A 19,533-nucleotide genomic window follows, 5' to 3' on the forward strand; every position below is an offset into this window, starting at 1 on the left:
AGTCCTGCACTTAGGACGGAAGAATCCAGTGCACTGCTACAGACTAGGGACCGAAAGGCTCGACAGCAGTTCTGCAGAAAAGGACCTAGGGGTTACAGTGAACGAGAAGTTGGATATGAATCAACAGTGTGCCGTTGTTGCCAAGAAGGCCAATGGCATTTTGGGATGTATAAGTAGGGGCATTGCCAGCAGATCGAGGGACGTGATCGTTCCCCTCTGTTTGACATTGGTGAGGCCTCATCTGGAGTACTGTGTCCAGTTTTGGGCCCCACACTACAAGAAGGATGTGGAAAAATTGGAAAGTGTCCAGCGGAGGGCAACAAAAATGATTAGGGGACTGGAACGCATGACTTATGAGGAGAGGCTGTGGGAACTGGGATTGTTTAGTTTGCAAAAGATTTGATAGGGAGAAGAGGGGGGATTTGATAGCTGCTTTCAACTACCTGAAAGGGGGTTCCAAAAAGGATGCATCTAGACTGTTCTCAGTGGTAGCAGATGACAGAATGAGGAGTAATGGTCTCAAGTTGCAGTGGGGGAGGTTTAGGTTGGGAACACTTTAGGAAACACTTTTTCACTAGGAGGGTGGTTAAACACTGGAATGCGTATTCTAGGGAGCTGGTGGAATCTCCTTCCTTAGAAGTTTTTAATGTCAGGCTTGACAAAGCCCTGGCTGGGATGATTTAGTTGGGGATTGGTCCTGATTTGAGCAGGGGGTTGGACTCAATGGCCTCCTGAGGTCCCTTCCAACCCTGATATTCTATGATTCTATAATCCTGGAGAAGACGGGGTATCCTTCTGGAACACCCTTCTGTTACACACTATACCATGTTTCATGGTCTCTGTGTATATATAATGTCTACTGCAGTTTCCACGGTGTGCATCCGATGAAGTGAGCTGTAGCTCACGAAAGCTCATGCTCAAATAAATTGGTTAGTCTCTAAGGTGCCACAAGTACTCCTTTTCTTTTTGCAAAGACAGACTAACACGGCTGTTACTCTGAACTTTATACCAAACTATTTCTTACGGTACACAATTGTACGCCAAGACCATACTCAATTGCCATCTTTTTTCTCTGAACTTCTCCGTGGGGATTCATAGTGCATGTATGGCATCAATTGTGCTCCTCCTTGGCATGAATCCAGCCTGATCCTTCCAAATTTCAACCATTCCACACGGACACTTTTCAATAATCTTCTTCCATACTTTCACAGCAGGTGATATCAGCTTAATTGGTTGATAATTAGCACACATTGTAATATCTCTTTCTTGTTTAAAAATAGGCACCACAAAACTTTCACGCCATTCATCCAACATTTTCCCTTTCTTAAGAATATAATTAAACAAACTTATAAGATACTTAAAGCTTTCCATTCCCAGTGATTTAATTTCACCCACTAGTACTTCATCTGGCCCAAGTACTTTCCCCTTTTTCATTTTCTTAAGCGCCTCTGCAGCCTCTTCCTTCTGTATGCAATCTATCAGGCCCCAGTTCAGCTTACATGTTCTTAATTCCTCCTTTGGGTTCTCCTCATTCATCACTCTTTCAAAGTAATCACTCCAAACTTTGTTGATTAATTCTCCATTTATTTGCAATATTCCATATTCATTTATAGCATAAGCAAACTTGTTCATGTTCTCTCTTGCCCTGGCAAGTCTTTTGATGGTCTTCTCTCCCTCATGTCCTCTTCGTTAGTTATATAGCACATCACAGGCCACACTTTTAGCCCTCACAACACTTGTTTTGGCTGCTTTTTTTGCCTCCATGTATGCCATCTTATCTCTCCTCAAGCCACTGACCTGCCGTTTTTTTTATGAAGGTTACCATTTTTCACCCCCAACAGATTCTTTAACTTGAGGAGCCCACCACCCAAGTCTCCCTTCTTATCCTTTGTGGTGTTGGTTTAATCATTCCTAGGACTTCATGTGCCATTTCTAACAGTTTACTTTAATTTGAATCAGTTGTCCTCCACCCATCCCTGTGTGTAGTCAGGAAGTCTACACATTACTCTTTGTTTGAAGGTTTTCTCATTCCCATCTTTAAGTTGCCATCACTTAAGCCTCGCTGGTGCCCAGGGGCTCAGACGTTTCTGAGGTCTCTGCATTCTGAAGTCCATTAGGAGAAGTCTGTGCTGTCCCACAGTGCGCTCTCTGGGTATTCCCTTACAATTGATTATTTGTGATCTGTCTAAGAAATCAGTTTGGGACTTGTCCTCCACTGGCACAAGTTATGAGATGGCTTCCCTTCTTCTGCAAGTGCAGTCACCAATCCCAATGCCAGACAAGTCTGTAGAACCATCTTCCCCCTCAAAAGTTTCTGGTTCCAGTGCCTTATGACCTGCTTCATATCCAGCCTTATCAGTTCCACTGCGTACATTTTAGATCTGTTCCGATAAATGTCTTCTCATTGGATGGTATGTTTCTCGTAAGGCACAGCAACTCATTGAAAAACTTCTCTTTTGATCCTCTCCTAACTGTGGTGCACATCAACTTATTATATGGATAGTGAAATCTTCCCAACACAATTTAACATCCATTAGTCGGTCCAACCTTCTGGTAATCTCTCTCATATGCCTGTGCGTAGTTTCATTTGGAATAGCTTCCAACATTATTTCAGGCAGTTGAACTCCCTGAGTAATAGATTTTGTAATCCTCCACCAGTTGGCTCTGCAACTTTCCCTATGATCTCTTGTATAAGTGCCATATTTACTCTTCGCCTCATTTTAAGACCTCGCATAGTTCCAGACTTCCTCCAGTGAATGTTCTACATTGCAACTTCCACATGTCTGCTTACTCACTTGCTTCTTTAACTTTAGAGGCCTTTTCCCAGTTACAGTAGTCAAACAAGGCTGCTGTACCTTGCTTGCAGGGAGCATCTTAGCTCTCTGAGGTACTTGACATAGACGTCAGTTCACATGAGCATGTCTGCTGGATGAGCGTTATAGGTCAGCCATCCAAACATGCGACCTTTGGTTTGAAATTGGAGTTTCCCTTTTCCTAGGTGAGCTGCCTACCAAGGGTGACAAGCTCCATCTGTCCTGACAATACCTTTGTTTTTTTTAATAAACCTCTTTAATCATCATCAGTTTAGCATTCCTTCTTCGCAAACTCCTGGTCAGCAAAAAAACATCCTTTTTTCCCTTTTATCTAGCAACTGTGCCCAACAATCAATAATTATTATAGTCAGGGCTCGTAGCCCTGCCTATTATTAAGGTTGCCCAACATTTCCCATAAGACCCTATTTTCAGTAGCTTATAACTTTACCAGACTATTTGGGCTGAAATTTTCCATGCTGGGTGTCTGCCTCAGGCAGATCTTGGTTTTGAAAATTTCAGCCAGAATGATTCCCTCAGCTCTGAGAAAGAGGCTAGTGAAACGTACATTTTGTCCATGTTTAAGAATTTGAGTGCCCTTTTCTTTAAACAGCTCTAGCATCTCCGTGCTTTTGAGCAGGGACTTGAAATTTGTCGGGGGATGGCTCTGAGTTGTCCACATGAAAATCGCCCCATATGTGGCCAAATTGTAAGCCACTGAAAAATTGCAGTTCACACATGCTCAGTAGAGACTTCTTAAACTGGGACTTGCTGGACAAACAGACTGGAGCTAGGAACCAGTGGGAGGATACTGGGGAAAGTAAAGGGGGGGAGGTATGGGGGAGACAGATGGGATGAGGACCCTGAGAGTAAAGAGTGGGAGCTACTGTGGGGGGAGCAGAGACAGAGATCAGATGTGGAGCTGGAAAGGGGGAAGTGGAACTGGCTGGGCAACATGACAGGGCTTGTGGGAAGAGATCTGTGAAACCTACTGGCAAAGGTCCCATACCACTCTACTGCTGGTCCACGCTGAGGTTGACAATCTACTATTGCTATCAGTTACTCCGTTAGCTTAAGTAGCAGAGGACTATGTGGTGGATCTAAAGGTTCCTTCCTTGCTAATATGATGCAACATGGTAGAGATCCTATTTTTTCAGTTGGCTATTTTAAAAATTGAGGGAATTACACACAGAAAAACTGTGTTAAAAACATTTTTAAGGTTGCGAAGTCAAACACTCAAAATTTATGAAATGCCAGAATTAAAATTCCCTGTGCAACCTTAATTTATCTCCCTTGTGCATATGCATCGTCATAGTCTTTAATTGCATGATCACATGCTGTTAGTGACTTCCTCAGCATCACAAAGGAACACTGTGGCAGCAGGAGGAATAGAAACCCATCCTCCAGGCAGCATTCAACTGCCTTAACCATAAGACCATCCTTTCGCTTCCTGCAGTCCTCAGCCTCATTCACTACATGCCTTCCAAATTCTGCAACAAATGAGACGGGTCATACAGACAACAGCCTCCTTTACTACACAGTCCTGTTTTATCTTCAGAAGAAATCCACTGCACCGATTGAGGCAGAGGTCTTGTGGGGAAAAAACAGTACTTGATCATGTAATGAGACTGCATCGTAATGCATAGACGTAAGGGGGCTGAATTAAATTTGCACAGGGAACCTTAATTCTGGCATCTCCTAACTTCTGAGTGCTGGACTTCGCAACTTGAATAATAATATTCTAACATAGTAAAGAGTTGGGGGGGAGGGGGAGAGAGAGACAGACAGACCACAAATGTGTAGGTCAGCAATGAAGAACATGTAAAAAGAGGCGATCCCCAAATCTTTTTTTTCTTCATGAACTCTTTTAGATTAACTCCTATTCTGAAAAGTTAAATGCATAGGGAAAGGTAAAACTGAAATCTTTTTAAAATGACTTTTTCAAGTAAAATGAAATAAACAGGGTGCATGTCATGAAAGAATAAAATCCATCCGTTTGTTTTGCATGAACAGATGGAGGTTCTTGTTTGATATGAGCGTCTTTTAAAAAAAATTAAGACTTAGAACTTTGCTATGTCTTGTAAGATGGAAACTGAACTTGCAGTTTCATAAAACTGTTTTGTGACTTTCAGGAATTTTTTAGTGGTTTGGGGCTTGTTCTCCTGTTTCATTTTGGTGGAGGGAATTTCATGAATCTAATTCTTCTTGTAAGAAGAGAAAATGGGACTTCATTGCTGGGGATGAAATAATTGTTTAGCTTTTCTATACCATAGCAGTAGTACAGATATGACACAAACTGTACAGTTACAAATCCATGCATATAAAATATGGACAATGCTTGCACATAATTGAAATTGTGGCTATATTTTCCCAATGCACCTCTTTGAAAGGTTTTTTTAGCTCAGTGATACTCAGACTGAGGCTCAGGAGCTGCAAGCGGCTCTTTAATATGTCTCTTTGCAGCACATGAAATGAAAACACTGTGTGATTTAATTATTAACCCATCAGGATGCTTTTGCTATGTTAACTAATTGTAGTTGATAAAATAATTTTATATATATATGTATGTATGTAAGCTAAGTATTTCCGCTGTTGTCAGGGCCGGCAGCAGCGTTCCAAGCAGGTGCTTGGGGCGGCAGTGTTTCCGCGGTAGTGGCAATTGGGTGGCAGCTTCTCTGTTTTGCCGGCCACGGCGGCAATTCGGGGAGAGTTTCTCTCTTCTGCTGTCTGTGGCGGCAATTTGGTGGCAACAGTTTTTTTCACTGTTTGGGGCGGCAAAAATGATAGAGCCGGCCCTGCCTGTTGTACTGCTTAAATATGAATATATAGTAAATTAAACAATGAATTCACACTACTATGGCTCTTTTGGGTAATGCCGGTTGCTAATTTAGCTCCTGAACACCACTGAGGTCCGAGGATCACTGCTTTAGCTCTATCCCAGAGGAGAAAGAGAGGATTGAACTTTAACTTTCTATACATTCCAAATAGAAAGTAATAATTTGTTTCTTAATTTAAAAAAACTTCACAGCAAAAAATGTCGGCCCTCTTTAAACTAAGAATATTTCTTCTATTATTTTCCCCCCCTCTCTTATAGGTTTAACACTGGTTGGTCTACACCAGCAAATGGAGAAGAGATCCATAAACGAGTGAAAAATATTTTAAGGACACACAGTGCTAGGCAAAGGCTGACATTTGTAAGTTTTATGTTTTCAAGCTAAACACATTAATTTGTCACAAAATATTTAAGGGGAAAAATTGTCCTTCCTACAGATTTTGTGTAATAAAAGGTTTCTTTTCTGTGAAAGTCATGGACAGTGTGGCAGGCACTATGTAGCCTTTATGGACAGGGCTTGTGGGTAACTCCCTCACAGAGTGTCAAGGGATAGTGACATTATGTTCATCTTTACATTTCTCTCTCCTGCTCCAATTTAAAATAAACTTAATAGAAATGTGTTATGTGGATTGAGAGAGCTTAATTCCCAAATACCTGAATGTCACCCAGTCAGGGATACTGTATTCAGCTGTTTTGTACAGGTATCTTTAATCCTCAGAGGCATGTTATTTTTTCTTCATTACCTGATCTTCTATGAATGGTGGAGGAAGAGCGTGTTCTGTACGTAAGTAAGGAGTTTATGCCCTAGATCAGCGTATTCCATTCTTCTCTCAGTGAGAACTTTAAGGGCATTTGTAGTCAGATAAGTGAACCCATATCCTAGTGTGTCTGAGTCCTAGAAATACAGGCCAAGATTTTTTAAAAAGTTAAGCTTCTCCATCCATAAAAGCCATTCTGCTCTGGAAAATGATTTTGTAAAATTGGCATAATGAGATTCCGTTTTTGTGTCTCGGTGACTCTAGGTCAAATCAATTTACAAGTAAAAAGGTTTTATTATAACTGCCTAACTCAACCTGGAATATGAAAGTCTATGTGTTCATTCTGGCTCATGCTCCCCCAACAATAATTCTGAAGTTGAAATGCAATTAACAGTGCTGCTGATCTGTAAGCTAGGCTGGAATCCAAGTCACTCTCCTATAGCTGTGTCGGCAAGTCAGAGGTAATGAGAGTAAAAACACTAGTAAAATTCAAATTGGAGCAGATCTACACAGTAGTGATAATACTTAAAAGTTTTCATCCATGGAATTTAAAGGGTTTACAAAAGAGAGCTAGCGTTAGTGATGGGGAACCTGAGGTGCAGAACAGTGAAGTGACTTGCCAAGGTCACCCAGTAGGTCAGTGGCACAGCTGGGAATAGAAACTGGTCTCTTGACTTGCAGTGCTACCCTATCCAAAGACAAGAAGGGATCTTCTCTTTTTTTTTTTATAACACTCTTCAGAGTAGAACTGCGCTTAAAAAAATCAAATCTATGTAGCCAGAAATCTCTTTAGTCTGAACCTATTTCCTGAAGTTTCAAGTTGCTCAAGTTAATCTGTCCTTTGTGCTTTGTTGACATACTAAACAGTATGACAGTCTGTTAAATGCTTTTGTGATGTTCCATTTAGGGCATGGCTACACTTGCAGATGTAGAACTCTATGAGTTAAACCAGCCCTCGGGGAGCGCCGTAGGGAAAGCGCTGCAGTGTGTCCACACTGTCCAATTCAAATGCACTGCTGTGGCCACGTTAGCAGCTCGTGCAATGGCCACAGAGGGTAGTGCATTGTGGTAGCTATCCCAGCATGCAAGTGGCTGCAACGTGCTTTTCAAATGGGGGGGAGGGGGGAGTGTGACAGTGAGTATGTTGTATGTTGGGGGAGAGTGAGTGGGTTTTTGGGGGGGCTGAGAGCATGTCAGCATGCTGTCTTATAAGTTCTGGCAGCAGCAGACCCCCTTTTCCCCCGCCTCTCAAGCAACATTCCACACTAATGGTTGCTTTGTCCTGGAGCAGATAAGCAGCCGGCTGTCAGAAACGGAGCTTTGAAAGAGCATATCCGCATTCCTACAGCTGATTCCAAACAATGACAAGAGTGGCCACTTCCAGGGATTATGGGAAGTTTCTGGAGGCCAATCGCAGAGCAGTAAGGCAACACCTCGTTCACACTGAAGCTGGGGCATTTCAGCCAAGACGCAGCAAGCATTCTGCTTCTCGTGGAGGTGGATTACCAGGAGTGCTCCAGCTGCAGAGTCCAGGCACTCTTAAGTGCCTTGCCAGTGTGGATGGGTCATGGGTTAGGGCACCCAGGGCTGCTTTAATGCACTCTAACTTGCAAGTGTAGCCAAGCCTACAGTCTGATAATTCCCCTCTTGAAGCTCTACCATTGTATTGGGGTGAATACTGTTGAGAAATTTCCCTTTGCAAGATCTCTTATCTCCAAAGCACAGACTTCTCTTGTCGCTCCACCTGTGCGTGCAACATAGCTGAGGGTGAGCAAAACATTTTATATGCCATAACAGCTTACTGCAGCACTGAGTATCTTAAACCATTCTTTATGGAGAACTTCATGAATACAAACTCCTACATCTTCAGCTCTCTGGCACAAATAGCAATTACGCCTGCACTCAGGTTTCACTGCGAGTATATACAGATTAATGGAGTATGGAAAGTCCGTTTTGGTCAAAGGTTGATTTGAGATGTTGGTGCTATCACGTTTTTTGTCACTGGACATGAAGGAAGGAAGGAGGGTTGGTCTCATCTTTATCCTCAACATTCTCTTAATATTAAAACATTCTCGTTTTTCTCCCATCATGAAAATCTTACTGATTCCCAGCTACTGTATCATACTTTCCCTCCCCTCTTGATCATATGGACAATTCCTTCCTACCAACTCTCTCTTTGACACCTTGTAGACTAGCTTTCTGTAGAGTCAAGTGGCAAAACTGCTCTTGCTAAAGAAACCCATATGACAATATCTTGGCAGGATCTAATGGCTTTAGCTCTCTCTCTTCACATTTGAAAGGACTGATAACGCCTCCTTGTCCCCAGTCTTCCAATTCAATGTACTGTGTCTTGGTTTTTCTCCTTCCTTTTTAACTAGCTCTATAGTACTTTTTTCTATGGCACTATCTTCTCCTCCTCTCCCTCTCTGTCTGAGTTCCTGGGACTCCATTCTTGACTCTGTCCTCCCACTCTCTCTGGGTCATCTCATCCATGACTATCTTTACAGTAGTAGTTACCCAATCTACTTCTCTGCTTCTTGTTGTTACTTCCAATTCTACGTCTTGCTGCTACCTCAGATTCACGATAGTGAACCCAGGCTTGGCTATTCCCCTACCCCCATTTATCTTTGCTTTTTCCTGAATTGGTTCATACCATCACCATTTTTCCTGTATTACAGGCTCTCATGCCTAGGGTCATTTCTGATTAGTCTTTGATTCTTCCGTCCTGTCCAAGCCATTGCCCAAACTTGTCATTTCCTTTTTTCACAACTCTTTCAAAATTAGTCTCTTCTTTTCACACCTGCTGCCAAGGTGATAATCCATGCTTTAGTAATTTCCTTCCTAGGCTACTGTAACCTCTTCCTCATTGGCCTTCTCCTCTTCTCTTCTCCCCATTTTAGTGTATCCAAAATGTATCTGCTAAGATCCACATGTTGTCAGAGCTCTCCAATAGCTCCACTCTGCTTTTATACTTTCCCTCATCTACACCCCTAACCCAGCCTCCTCACTATGTTCTGCCATACTTCCTGTTTAACTCTCCCGTGTCTCTTTTGCCCACTCTTAAATTTCATGTCTCCTTTCATGCTCCCCCACTTCACACTCCAAGTTCCATGCAGTCTCTCTGGGTATGCTCCACTGCCAGCTGGCCTGTGCCTGCGGGGCTTGGGATAACGGGGCTCAGTCTCTTAGCCCAAGTCAACAGGCATGGGCCCGCCGTGGGTGTTTAATTGTAATGTAGACATACCCTTTTAGAGTGATGCCTGTTCTGTGAAGTGTATGCTTAGCGCCCTCTACCAGCTGTGTGCTATATTGTACCTGCTCTGACTTCAGACTGTTAGATTTTCATATTTACTGAAAGGTACAGTTTGCCAGTAATGGTGCTATATATGACTTCTTTACATGAAGGGATGAGAATGAATTGTTACTGCTTAGCCAAAATCACATCCCTGAACTCCCGTGACTTCTCTTTTAGAGGGAGGACCAAAATTTGACTTTCCAAATTAGTAATCTACAAGTTTATTTACAAAACTAGGTGTACGCACAGACTGAAATTCTTGTCAAATGAAAGATATTCAGTCTGAATCCCCAGAAGTAGAGACAATAACTAAAATTCATATAATTCATATGTTTTTACCCCTCCATTCATATTCAGGTATGAGAACCTAGTCTCCTAATCTGATTTTTCTGTCCACTCTTGGCTATTTTTCAAAGCTATTGGAGAGCCTTTTTTTGGTGCATGTTAAGACTATTTGACTAAATGTAAATTGACTAAATTCCAAAATTGTACATGAACTTCATGAGCTTGTGTGAGCTGCACTGCGGCCTGTTAAATACAAGATGTTTGTAACATTTTTTCTGTGTTCTAAGCACTCAAAAGCAGGTACAGCTCAGGTCAGTCTCTTCTGGTGTTCCAATGAATTTAGGATTGCAAACTGAATTTTATGACAGTCCTGCACCTACGTGTAATGAAAGTTTGCACAGCCTAAACCAACTCCAATAGTCCTGCTTCACCTGAACACCAGACCATGACTCTAAGATAAAAGGATTTACTAGTTTGCTAAAAAAGCCTGATGACTGGCTATATTGTCTTCCCAGGAAGCCATAAATGGCTTTTAACTCTTAAAGAGGAACTGCAAATGGGGAAATGTGAGTCTTTTTCCTCCAAGCACCCCTTTTCCACTGGCCCTTTCTTGAAAAGTCATCATTTGAAAACACAAAAATAAAGCCTCATGCCACTCCTGAGCTGCCTCTACACAAGGGTTTCCTGTCTCTTACTGCCATATTGAACCATCTGTCCCTTACACGCTCACCCAAACTTGACAGGATGTGCTGTGTTGGCTTGAGCAGACATGGCCAGTTCTGCAGGTGAGTGGATGGACTAGCACAGGGAGTGTTGAATAATCATAAGGCAAGTCTCTGTGACCCCCTCTCCCTGCCCAAAAAGATGATCCCATTTAGGAGGGCAGGTGGGAGTGAGACCCAATGGGAAGAAACAGGAAGGCAGGACATCAGGCAAGATGGGATCTTTTAGTTTTGGTACACTTATAACTGGCTGGCTTTCAGATAAAAATACTGCTTCTCATGCTCTTTTGTTCATGTTCACTTTGCCTCTATTCACTTAAATAAGCAGATAATTGCTTTTTGACGTTTATTATGTATCATTAATTTGTGTTGCACTATCCTCTGAACCACCAGTCGAGGATCAGGGTCCCATAATTCAGGGTGCTGTATAACATCTGGTAGAAAAACACTTCTTGTCCTAGAGAGCTCAAAATCTAGGTTGTGATAGGAGGCAACAGGTAGGTGAGGCAGATGAGGAGGGGAGGACAAGGTAATAATACAGCAAACAAATTAGCATACAGGAAACAGAGGTCTTGGCTCAGGTCTCCACTCCTGTCCAAATTTGTTATACTTACGGAAGAGTCTCTAATTCCTGTTATTCCAGAGAGCATGGGCCTAATGTCTCTAACCTTTACAAATAACCACAGACCTTGAGATCAAGTGCAATATCAGCCAACTGGGTTTTGCTAGTTTTTATATCTGTAGTGCCTTCTGAAAATACTGTGACCAAAACTCTGGAGACTATTCCAAAGGGGGCCACTACTGCTCCAATTATAATGTGTGGAAAACTAGAACTGGGCAAAATATTTCATCTGAAACTCTTTCACCAAAAAATGCAGATTTGGGTTGACCAAAATGTTTTGTGGATTTGTTGATTTTGGCAAATGGTTTCAGGTTCAGAACAAGAAAAAAACAGGAAATGTTGAAATAAACTATTTTGCCTTAATTTAAATGAAATATTTTGATTTTTTTGGGCTGGCTTCACCAGGAGATGTAGGTATCATTCACAAAATGGAAGCGAAGGTGATGGCAGTGCCCCACTTATGCGGAGTAGCTCAGTGGTTAGAGCACCCACCTAGGGAGACTCTGGTTCAAATCCCCCACTCTGGAACAAGGACTCAGGTCTCCCGCCTCCCAGGTGAAAGTCCTAATCACCAGGCTATCAAGTATTCTGGGTGGCGCTCGCCATCATCTCCGGTTGAAGCTGTTCCACATAGTATATCCACTGGGCCAGAGAAAGTGAGAACAACTCTATACTATAATCCTAGTGGTTATGGCGCTGACCTGGACTTCAGTCCCTGCTCCTATGAATATTTATTTGATTTATTTTTGTTTTTTGGACCTGCTAGCAAACCAAAAACTCTGTTATTCAGACAGCTCTATGGACAGCATCTTCCTGTTTACATTTGATGCATCTTCTTATGCCTTCCAAAATTTAATTTGCTTCTGGCAAACATTTCCGGGTTTATCACTGCAGCTGATTCCTTCTGCTTGGTGCTTTGTAGTGTGTGGCTGCTGAGGGCAGAGTCAGATTTCCTGTTTACACATGCACCCTCATTACCTTCTATTTCTCTATGATAAATAGCGTTAGCCTTTCCACTGTCCTAGGCCATTCAGTTTGCTCTCCATTTTATTTCTTTTTTTCCTTATATTCACTGTCCTGTTTCCCAGTTTTGTGTTCTCAACCAGTTTGATTATATTAACGGCATATGTGAAAAGTAATTTGTTCACTAATCCTTGCAACAGTTGGCTTCTGCTGAAAACATCCTTTAGCTTCAACTCTGTATAGTCCTTTATTCTATACCTGCACAGTAAGTGTGGGTAAGTAAGGGAAGGGTGTGACACTACACCCCCATATTCTTCATAGAGATATTGTTATGATATGATTATGGCATAACAATGATGTATTTTATACAAGATAGATTATGTGATGTATCATTGAAAAGGTTATGATTTACTGAATAAGATTATCCTATCTGTATACATTTTTGTTTCTGAAGTTAGGAATATTGTCTATGCATCTATTACAAATGTGTTTACACCTGGAGAATGCCCATTAGGCAGAATGCAATCAGTCTAGATGTCTGGTTGGGAAGGGCCATTAGGGGGAGCAATAGGTTTTAGAAGATGCTAATCTCCCGCCAGGGGAGCCTTGCTGAGGATGCTGCAAACAGCCTCTGAGTCATGGCTGCGGTGGCCCTACAGGGACATGTGACCCAGTCACCTGATATTGGACTCCATGATAATACTAGTGTTTTTCCGCTGACCGGGGCACGGGAATCAAACTGGGACACCAAGGGTTCCCACCATATGTAAAACTATTTAAGGCAGGGGAGTGACATCATCGTGGTTGGTTCTTCGCTGGCTCCCTGCCCAAGATGACTGCTGTAAGAACACCTAAGAAACAAAAAGACTGAGCTGGGGGAGAAGGGCTGAACCCAGGCTAAAGGGTTATCTAGCCTGTGAAAGGAATAGCTGGAATTTTAAGCTGCAAACCAAGTGCAGCTTGCCTTCAAGGTTCTCTGCAATTTGCCTAAAACAACATTTAGGGTGAGAATTTGCTACACATCTCCAATTTCTTTAATAAATTAAACTTAGATTGTGTGTTTGTTTTGTTTACTAGGTAATCTGCTTTGATCCGTTTGCTTTCCCTTATAATCACTTACAATCTATCTTTTGTAGTTAATAAACTTGTTTTGTTTTGTCTAAGACCAGTGTGTGGAAAACATAACGGTGGGGCAGAAAGCTGTGTATATTCCTCTCCACATTGAGGGAGGGGGTGAATTTTGTGAGCTTATGCTATACAAATCTCTGTGCAGTGCAAGACGGTATAATTTTGGGTTTATCTGCTGGAGGGGGGTGTGCACATGAGTACTGGTCAATTCCTTCGCTGAGCTTTCCCATGCAGAGCTGATCTCAGCATCTATGTGAAGCTGCAGCTGGGTGTGTCCCTACCTGTAAGTGTGCTGGTAAAGTTGAGTCTGACGCCTGAGGAAGGGCTTGGCAGGCTGCACAACAATACAGCGGAGAGGAAACCCAGGCTGGTGGGTCAGGCGGGCCAGTGGTACTCCAGTTTCAAGTGGCACCCTGGCAGGGGGGAACCCATCGCAAAGGGATTCCTACCTTCTAGTCTTGGTTGTTCTACTGACTTTCAGTGGGTAATATGCTACTTACCTTTCGCACAGGGGACCAATTCTTTAATGTTTGTTAAGCGCTCAGACGATGAAGAATCCTAAGTAGTTACTTTTTAAGACTATCTCTGCAGAGTCAGTAAATATATCATAGTTACCTTAAAGTCTGGTAAACTAAGTACATACCCTTCTCAGCCCCACATACCTGATTTAGTTGGGGATTAGGTCCTGCTTTAAGCAGGGGGTTGGACTAGATGACCTCCTGAAGTCCTTTCCAACCCTGATATTCTATGATTCTCCCTGGAATGAACATTTTTTGTCCTCTAGAATGCCACTAACTGTTTAAAATGCGTTACCTGTCTGACAGTGACCTATTATAATGAGCTAATGAATCTTTATGATTCCATTTTCCCCTTATGCAAGATACAAATGCAGTGCTGCTACCAGCATGCATCCTAGCACTCAACCCTGTGTGTGTATAGTAGGCATGAGTGACTGCCATCGTCTGCTCAGGCCCTTGGATGGACAGATCCCAGAAATTCTTTCCACTTTATTACCTGAAAATTATTAGCTGAGTTCCAGTGATTTTAATTAAAACTGATCATAAGTAGGATTTGGTTCATTACACCTTTTCCTTTCTCTCCCTCAAGAAATGTAAGCAGTTTAATAGTCATTTACTAAATGGAAGGAAACTATTTTTAAATGAAACTATTGTAATCAGAACCCGGGCTAATGAGAATTTGATTTCTGTTTTTTAGGATGAGAGTAACTCATCGAAAGGAGACTCAAGTAAGACCAGAGAAGTTTCATGTAAAGACTCATTATGTGGCAGTGAACTACAGAGCAGGTATGAAGTTTGGTTATGTGGTCCTATCTGGTAATTGGTATAGAAACAACATGTACACCACATGGCTAGCTGCAAAATGGATACTTAAAGAATTCATTTTCTATTTTAAATTATGCTGTAAAATGGCCAGATGGTTCTCTGAGTTAGGCTTACTAAGATTTTTTTTACCTAAAAGCAAAAATACACTTAATTATCATTGTGTCTTCCATGCTGCTCTGACTGACACTGTGTCAGTGTAACCTTCATTAATCCCTATTTTCAGGATTCAGAGTAGCAGCCGTGTTAGTCTGTATTCGCAAAAAGAAAAGGAGTACTTGTGGCACCTTAGAGACTAACCAATTTATTTGAGCATAAGCTTTCGTGAGCTACAGCTCACTTCATCGGATGCATCTGATGAATTTGGATTTTATCATCTCAGCCAGAGAGCAAATTTTCTATTTTTTAAAAAGTATTTCGTTATCTTTTAAATTACGGAAATGTGAAAATTGATGCTTAGTAGCTAGACAGCTTTTCCCAGGCATGTAACTGAGAGAGGATTTTTATTTTTAAATTTAAGATCAAGTGTTGTACTCTGTGCTTCATCTGTGATAGGGTGGATTAAACATAGTACTAGACAGTTTAGTGTATGTATTTCAGATGAGACTTCAAACACTGAAGTCCTGTCTGATTTATATAGGCCTAGTATCTTTGGGCACTCTTCATCTGAAGAGGTACTTGCTCCAGCGTTCTTAATCATAGTGCATTGGTTCAGTGCCATCCTGTACCCTAGAGATGCTTCCAACTCGGGGTGAGGCTGGGAGGAGGGCTTGAGAAAAGGTCCGTTGGTGGTAGTTTGTGAAACACTTCGGGATTTCTGAAGATGAAAGGCACTATATACATCTAAAACATTATTAGGTCTATGTACCTTTGCTTTTTGTTTTTAAAAAAGCCCTCCAGAATTGCAGTGCTAAATCTAGGGGGATTTGACCTAAAATAGCTATGTTTTGACACTTAAATGTGATGCAAACTTTCACAATGATTGCCGAGTCATCATTGTATATGCAGACAGGAAGAACATTCATACTGTGCAGTGTAGTGAATGTGTAACTTTTAGTGGTTTGCTATTAGCATCGTTTAAAAAACCCTACATTTTAATTTCTGCAGTTAGGGTGTAACTAAGGGTTACGATAACAATCATTCTCTCTTCTGTCAAAGAGCACTTACTTTTCTCTTTATCAAGTTTTAAAGCAATTACTAGGTAAGTTGTTGGTAACACTTCTCTACTTACTGCCACCGCTTTATCATAAGTGTATCCCTTATGATCCCTTACCCTGCCAGTTGAAGCAAACAAAGTATCTGTATGTCTATGTACACGCGTCTCTATATTGAGACAGCTTTGGGACTTTGATGTTGAAACGTCAAGCCTTGGGGGAAAAAAAAAAACAACAAATCCCAGTACTACAGTATTAAGAAATGACGGGATATGAAATGGGGCACTCAAGTTGGGAAAGTACTGCATCTTGGAGTTAGACACTGGCAACACTAATTCCACTCCACAGAAGGCAAAGAGACATAAGAACTCAAGGATAATCTGACAGCTCAGGGTTTGCACAGTTTTTGTCAACAGGATACAAGGACAGAGACAAAGTTCAGAGGAGGACATGGTACTGCCGACCGAATGTTTGCAGTAAAGTAGATGATTGAAAACCACTGGGAGTATGGAAAAGGTCCATCTTGTGTGAAATATTTAGTGTATGACTCTCTCTGAAAAGAACTTCTGGGACTCCTAAAGGAGATGTATGAGGGAATAAAAGCACATGATAGGTATTTCAGAGTGGGGAGTTGTGTGCAGAAATCCTGCTGTTAATGATTTGTGTGTGTAATTCCCAGATCACTTCACTCAGATTGTCAGGATGGTTTCCAGTTAAGACAAGAGACTGGCTTTTCTGTAACATGGCTGTCTTTGTCCATACCAATGCTGCATATCTCATGAGCAAGCAGTGACTAATGGAAATACACCAAAAATAGACAGCCCTTAAGCTTTAAGGCTTTGTCATGACCTTGATATGGAATTTGCTGACTTTACTCTCATTCTTGATGAGTCAGCCATGTTTGCCACTATGATGGTTTTTGAATGGAAGCACATGAGGAACTTTAGTTTTTCTGGCCCAAATTACGTTTTAGTAGAAGAAAGTGAAAATACAGACTCTAGGAAGCACTTTGTCTAAATAAGAAAGTAGAACTGTTCGTTGAGTTGTATATATGAAGGAGGATGCATTGTCCTAGTAGGATATTTATTTGCTGGACTGAGGTCTGTGGCTTCTCTTCTGGAGGACAGGTAGTAGCATGGGCTGTGCAAAAGAAAATACTAATCTGGTATCTTGACCTAGCCCCAAGTCCTGGAGGCCTCCAATTCTACAGAACTGCCCAAATTCAATGTGGGACTATGAGGATCTCTTGCTGATTTGACATTCCCTGTGTGTTGGTTTCTTATGTGTCAAAGTTGTAAAGTGCAGTTCTACCTGGCTGGTAAGGAAAGCTATGTTTAATTTACTGCAAATAGTCAATTGATTTAAAATGCCAGGGCCTGTTTTTGGCGAGGGGGTTAAATGTCAAGATGGCCTTTATGCATTTTCAGCCTTGTGTCCACAATTGTGGGCACAGGTGATGCCATTTTCACCCAACTCCCTGTTTATATAGCATGTAGACTGGCTTCCAAATTACATTGTTTGTGCCCCAGCATGTAATTGTAAGTGGAAGATTATACCTTCTGTTTATCATGTGCTATAAGGGAGGCCAGGGTTTAGAGATCTGGCCCTAAATCTCTCATCGTTCCCCACCCAATTCCCATTGTTTTAAGTGCACCTTTCAGTGGAAATCTCATTACAAGATGCTGTAGCTAGCTAAAAATACACTCATGAATAATTTCACATATGTTGGTTAGCTCATTTATCCCCTTGTTTAATACATATTAACTTCAAGACAGAATATTAAGACCTGGAAATTCTGTCACCCTGCTGGAGTGGTGTGACTTGACTTGATCAACATATTCATAAGCAACACAATTTTGAAATTTACCTGTAAAATCAAATCTTACTTCTATTTTCTAGACAAAAATGGACACCAGTAAACTTCACGTAGACAGTAGGGTTGTGATCTGAACCTTTAGAGAAGGGGGTAAACATTTCAAAAACAAAAAGTCATTTAGGTGTGTTTGGAAACTTTACCCCAGAACTGATTTTTACCTTTTTAATTTTTGATTATTTTTACCTTTTTAATTTTTGATGATCTAATTTCAAATATAATAACATAAAATCTGACTGGCTGGTTTTATTATAATGCAACCATTTATTTCAAAGCTTCTAACAGAAAGCAAACAATCCATGGAGCTTAGATATATGAATGCATTAAAATTTGTCAGTGCTTGGTAATGAAGACTTTCAGAGGATAAATTCTACTTGATGGTTCTAGGAAAATGAATTATGGAAGCTACTGGTATATGAAAATCTTTTCTTACAAATATTAAAACACTTACAATAATGGGAAGAAACAAGTAACATTCCATTGCCATTATATCATAATGTATTTGGTAAAATATATTTTTAACCTGAGATGGTGAGGATCGAACACATTATAGCTGCAACTGCAGTCATTTAATTTACCTTGAGTAGATTGTCTTCATATTGAAATAGCTGCTCATGGTTACATTTTGACCTTCAAAGGACACAAATCCTATGTAGCTGCTGCATACAAGGCTCAATGCCTAGTCATACTGCCAATCAAAATACAGTAAAGCAACCACATTCTGTTCCAAAACAAATTCTGCCTCTATTTCGGAGGTATTTATAAAGGGTACTTGGTTACATGAACGAAGACTTCTGTATTTCAGTAACATGGGCTTCTGTTTCTTAGAATAATTGCGGTATAATTATATTTCTACTTGTAAAATGTCACTGTTTCTCAGCACTGTATCTGGGTTCACATTGCATTTACAGACTCGTGTTTCCTCTTCCCCTCAGATTGATCATTTTGGCTTTGCTTATGTTAACAGTTCATCAGTTCAGCAGAACACCACCGTTCACTTGGATAATGGTGAATATTGGTCCAACCGTGCAGCTGCGTATAAAGGAAAACCCCACAGAGCTATCTTTGAAGACAGCCTGGAGAAAATATACAGAAACATGTACAAAAAAGCTTCTGGCACCATTTCAAAAAGAAAAATACACTCCTGATAGCAATACAACCAGAAATGTACAGTGCACAAGGTTACTATTTTTAATGAGAAATATTTTTGTGTAACAAATATTTGTACTCTTATTTTTTAACATGTACTCTTCACTGGGACGAACTCTTATGGGCTAGTGGGGCTTTGAGGCTGGGACCCCAAAAGCAAAATGTTAAAATAAAAAGAAAATCCGAAACAATTGAAGGTAAGCTGGCGCATTGTTCCCTTAAGAAGCTAGGATGGTGCTCTTTCACCCACCCCCTCGTCGTCTGTTTCAGTTCTGAAGCAGGTGCTGAGTAAGCTGGATGTTCCTATCAGTCATCAGTGCAGGCTTTGATTGTAGCCAACTCTATTTCAGTTATTAGCAATTTAATTTAAGTGGTTGAAAGCGACACCTGCCCCGGTGTTTAAAGAGCTAGTGAGATGATCATAGTACAATACTATCTGTTTAGAGGGATTTTTTTAGAAGGATAATGTCTGCTCATTCCAGGTCTGGAAATGGAGAAGGGAAAAATTCTGAGAATAACCCTGTAGCTGTGTTGAAAGTATTTCCCAGCACTTTCAGCCATGAACTTTCTATTAATGTCAAGCTCTTCTGAAAATAACTAT

At 41.1% G+C, this 19,533-nt stretch overlaps 1 protein-coding gene across 7 annotated transcripts in view; it reads left to right on the forward strand.

Annotated features, from left to right (window-relative positions):
- Positions 1–19,123, forward strand: part of SPATA6 (spermatogenesis associated 6) — a 53,530-nt gene extending 34,407 nt beyond the window's left edge. For 3 of the 7 annotated variants that reach the window (XM_048860488.2, XM_048860487.2, XM_048860486.2), the window contains 3 exons: positions 5,905–6,004; positions 14,632–14,720; positions 18,719–19,123. In XM_048860488.2, the coding sequence (XP_048716445.2) occupies positions 5,905–6,004; positions 14,632–14,720; positions 18,719–18,998 (469 nt within the window). In that variant the 3' untranslated portion in view covers positions 18,999–19,123. The remainder of the gene's footprint in view (positions 1–5,904; positions 6,005–14,631; positions 14,721–18,718) is intronic. The other 4 variants (XM_048860490.2, XM_048860489.2, XM_048860493.2 and 1 more) reach the window with 3 other exon arrangements.
- Positions 19,124–19,533: the final 410 nt, after the last annotated feature.

This window comes from Caretta caretta, chromosome 8, assembly GCF_965140235.1.
Source record: "Caretta caretta isolate rCarCar2 chromosome 8, rCarCar1.hap1, whole genome shotgun sequence".
NCBI classification, from domain to species: Eukaryota; Metazoa; Chordata; order Testudines; family Cheloniidae; genus Caretta; species Caretta caretta.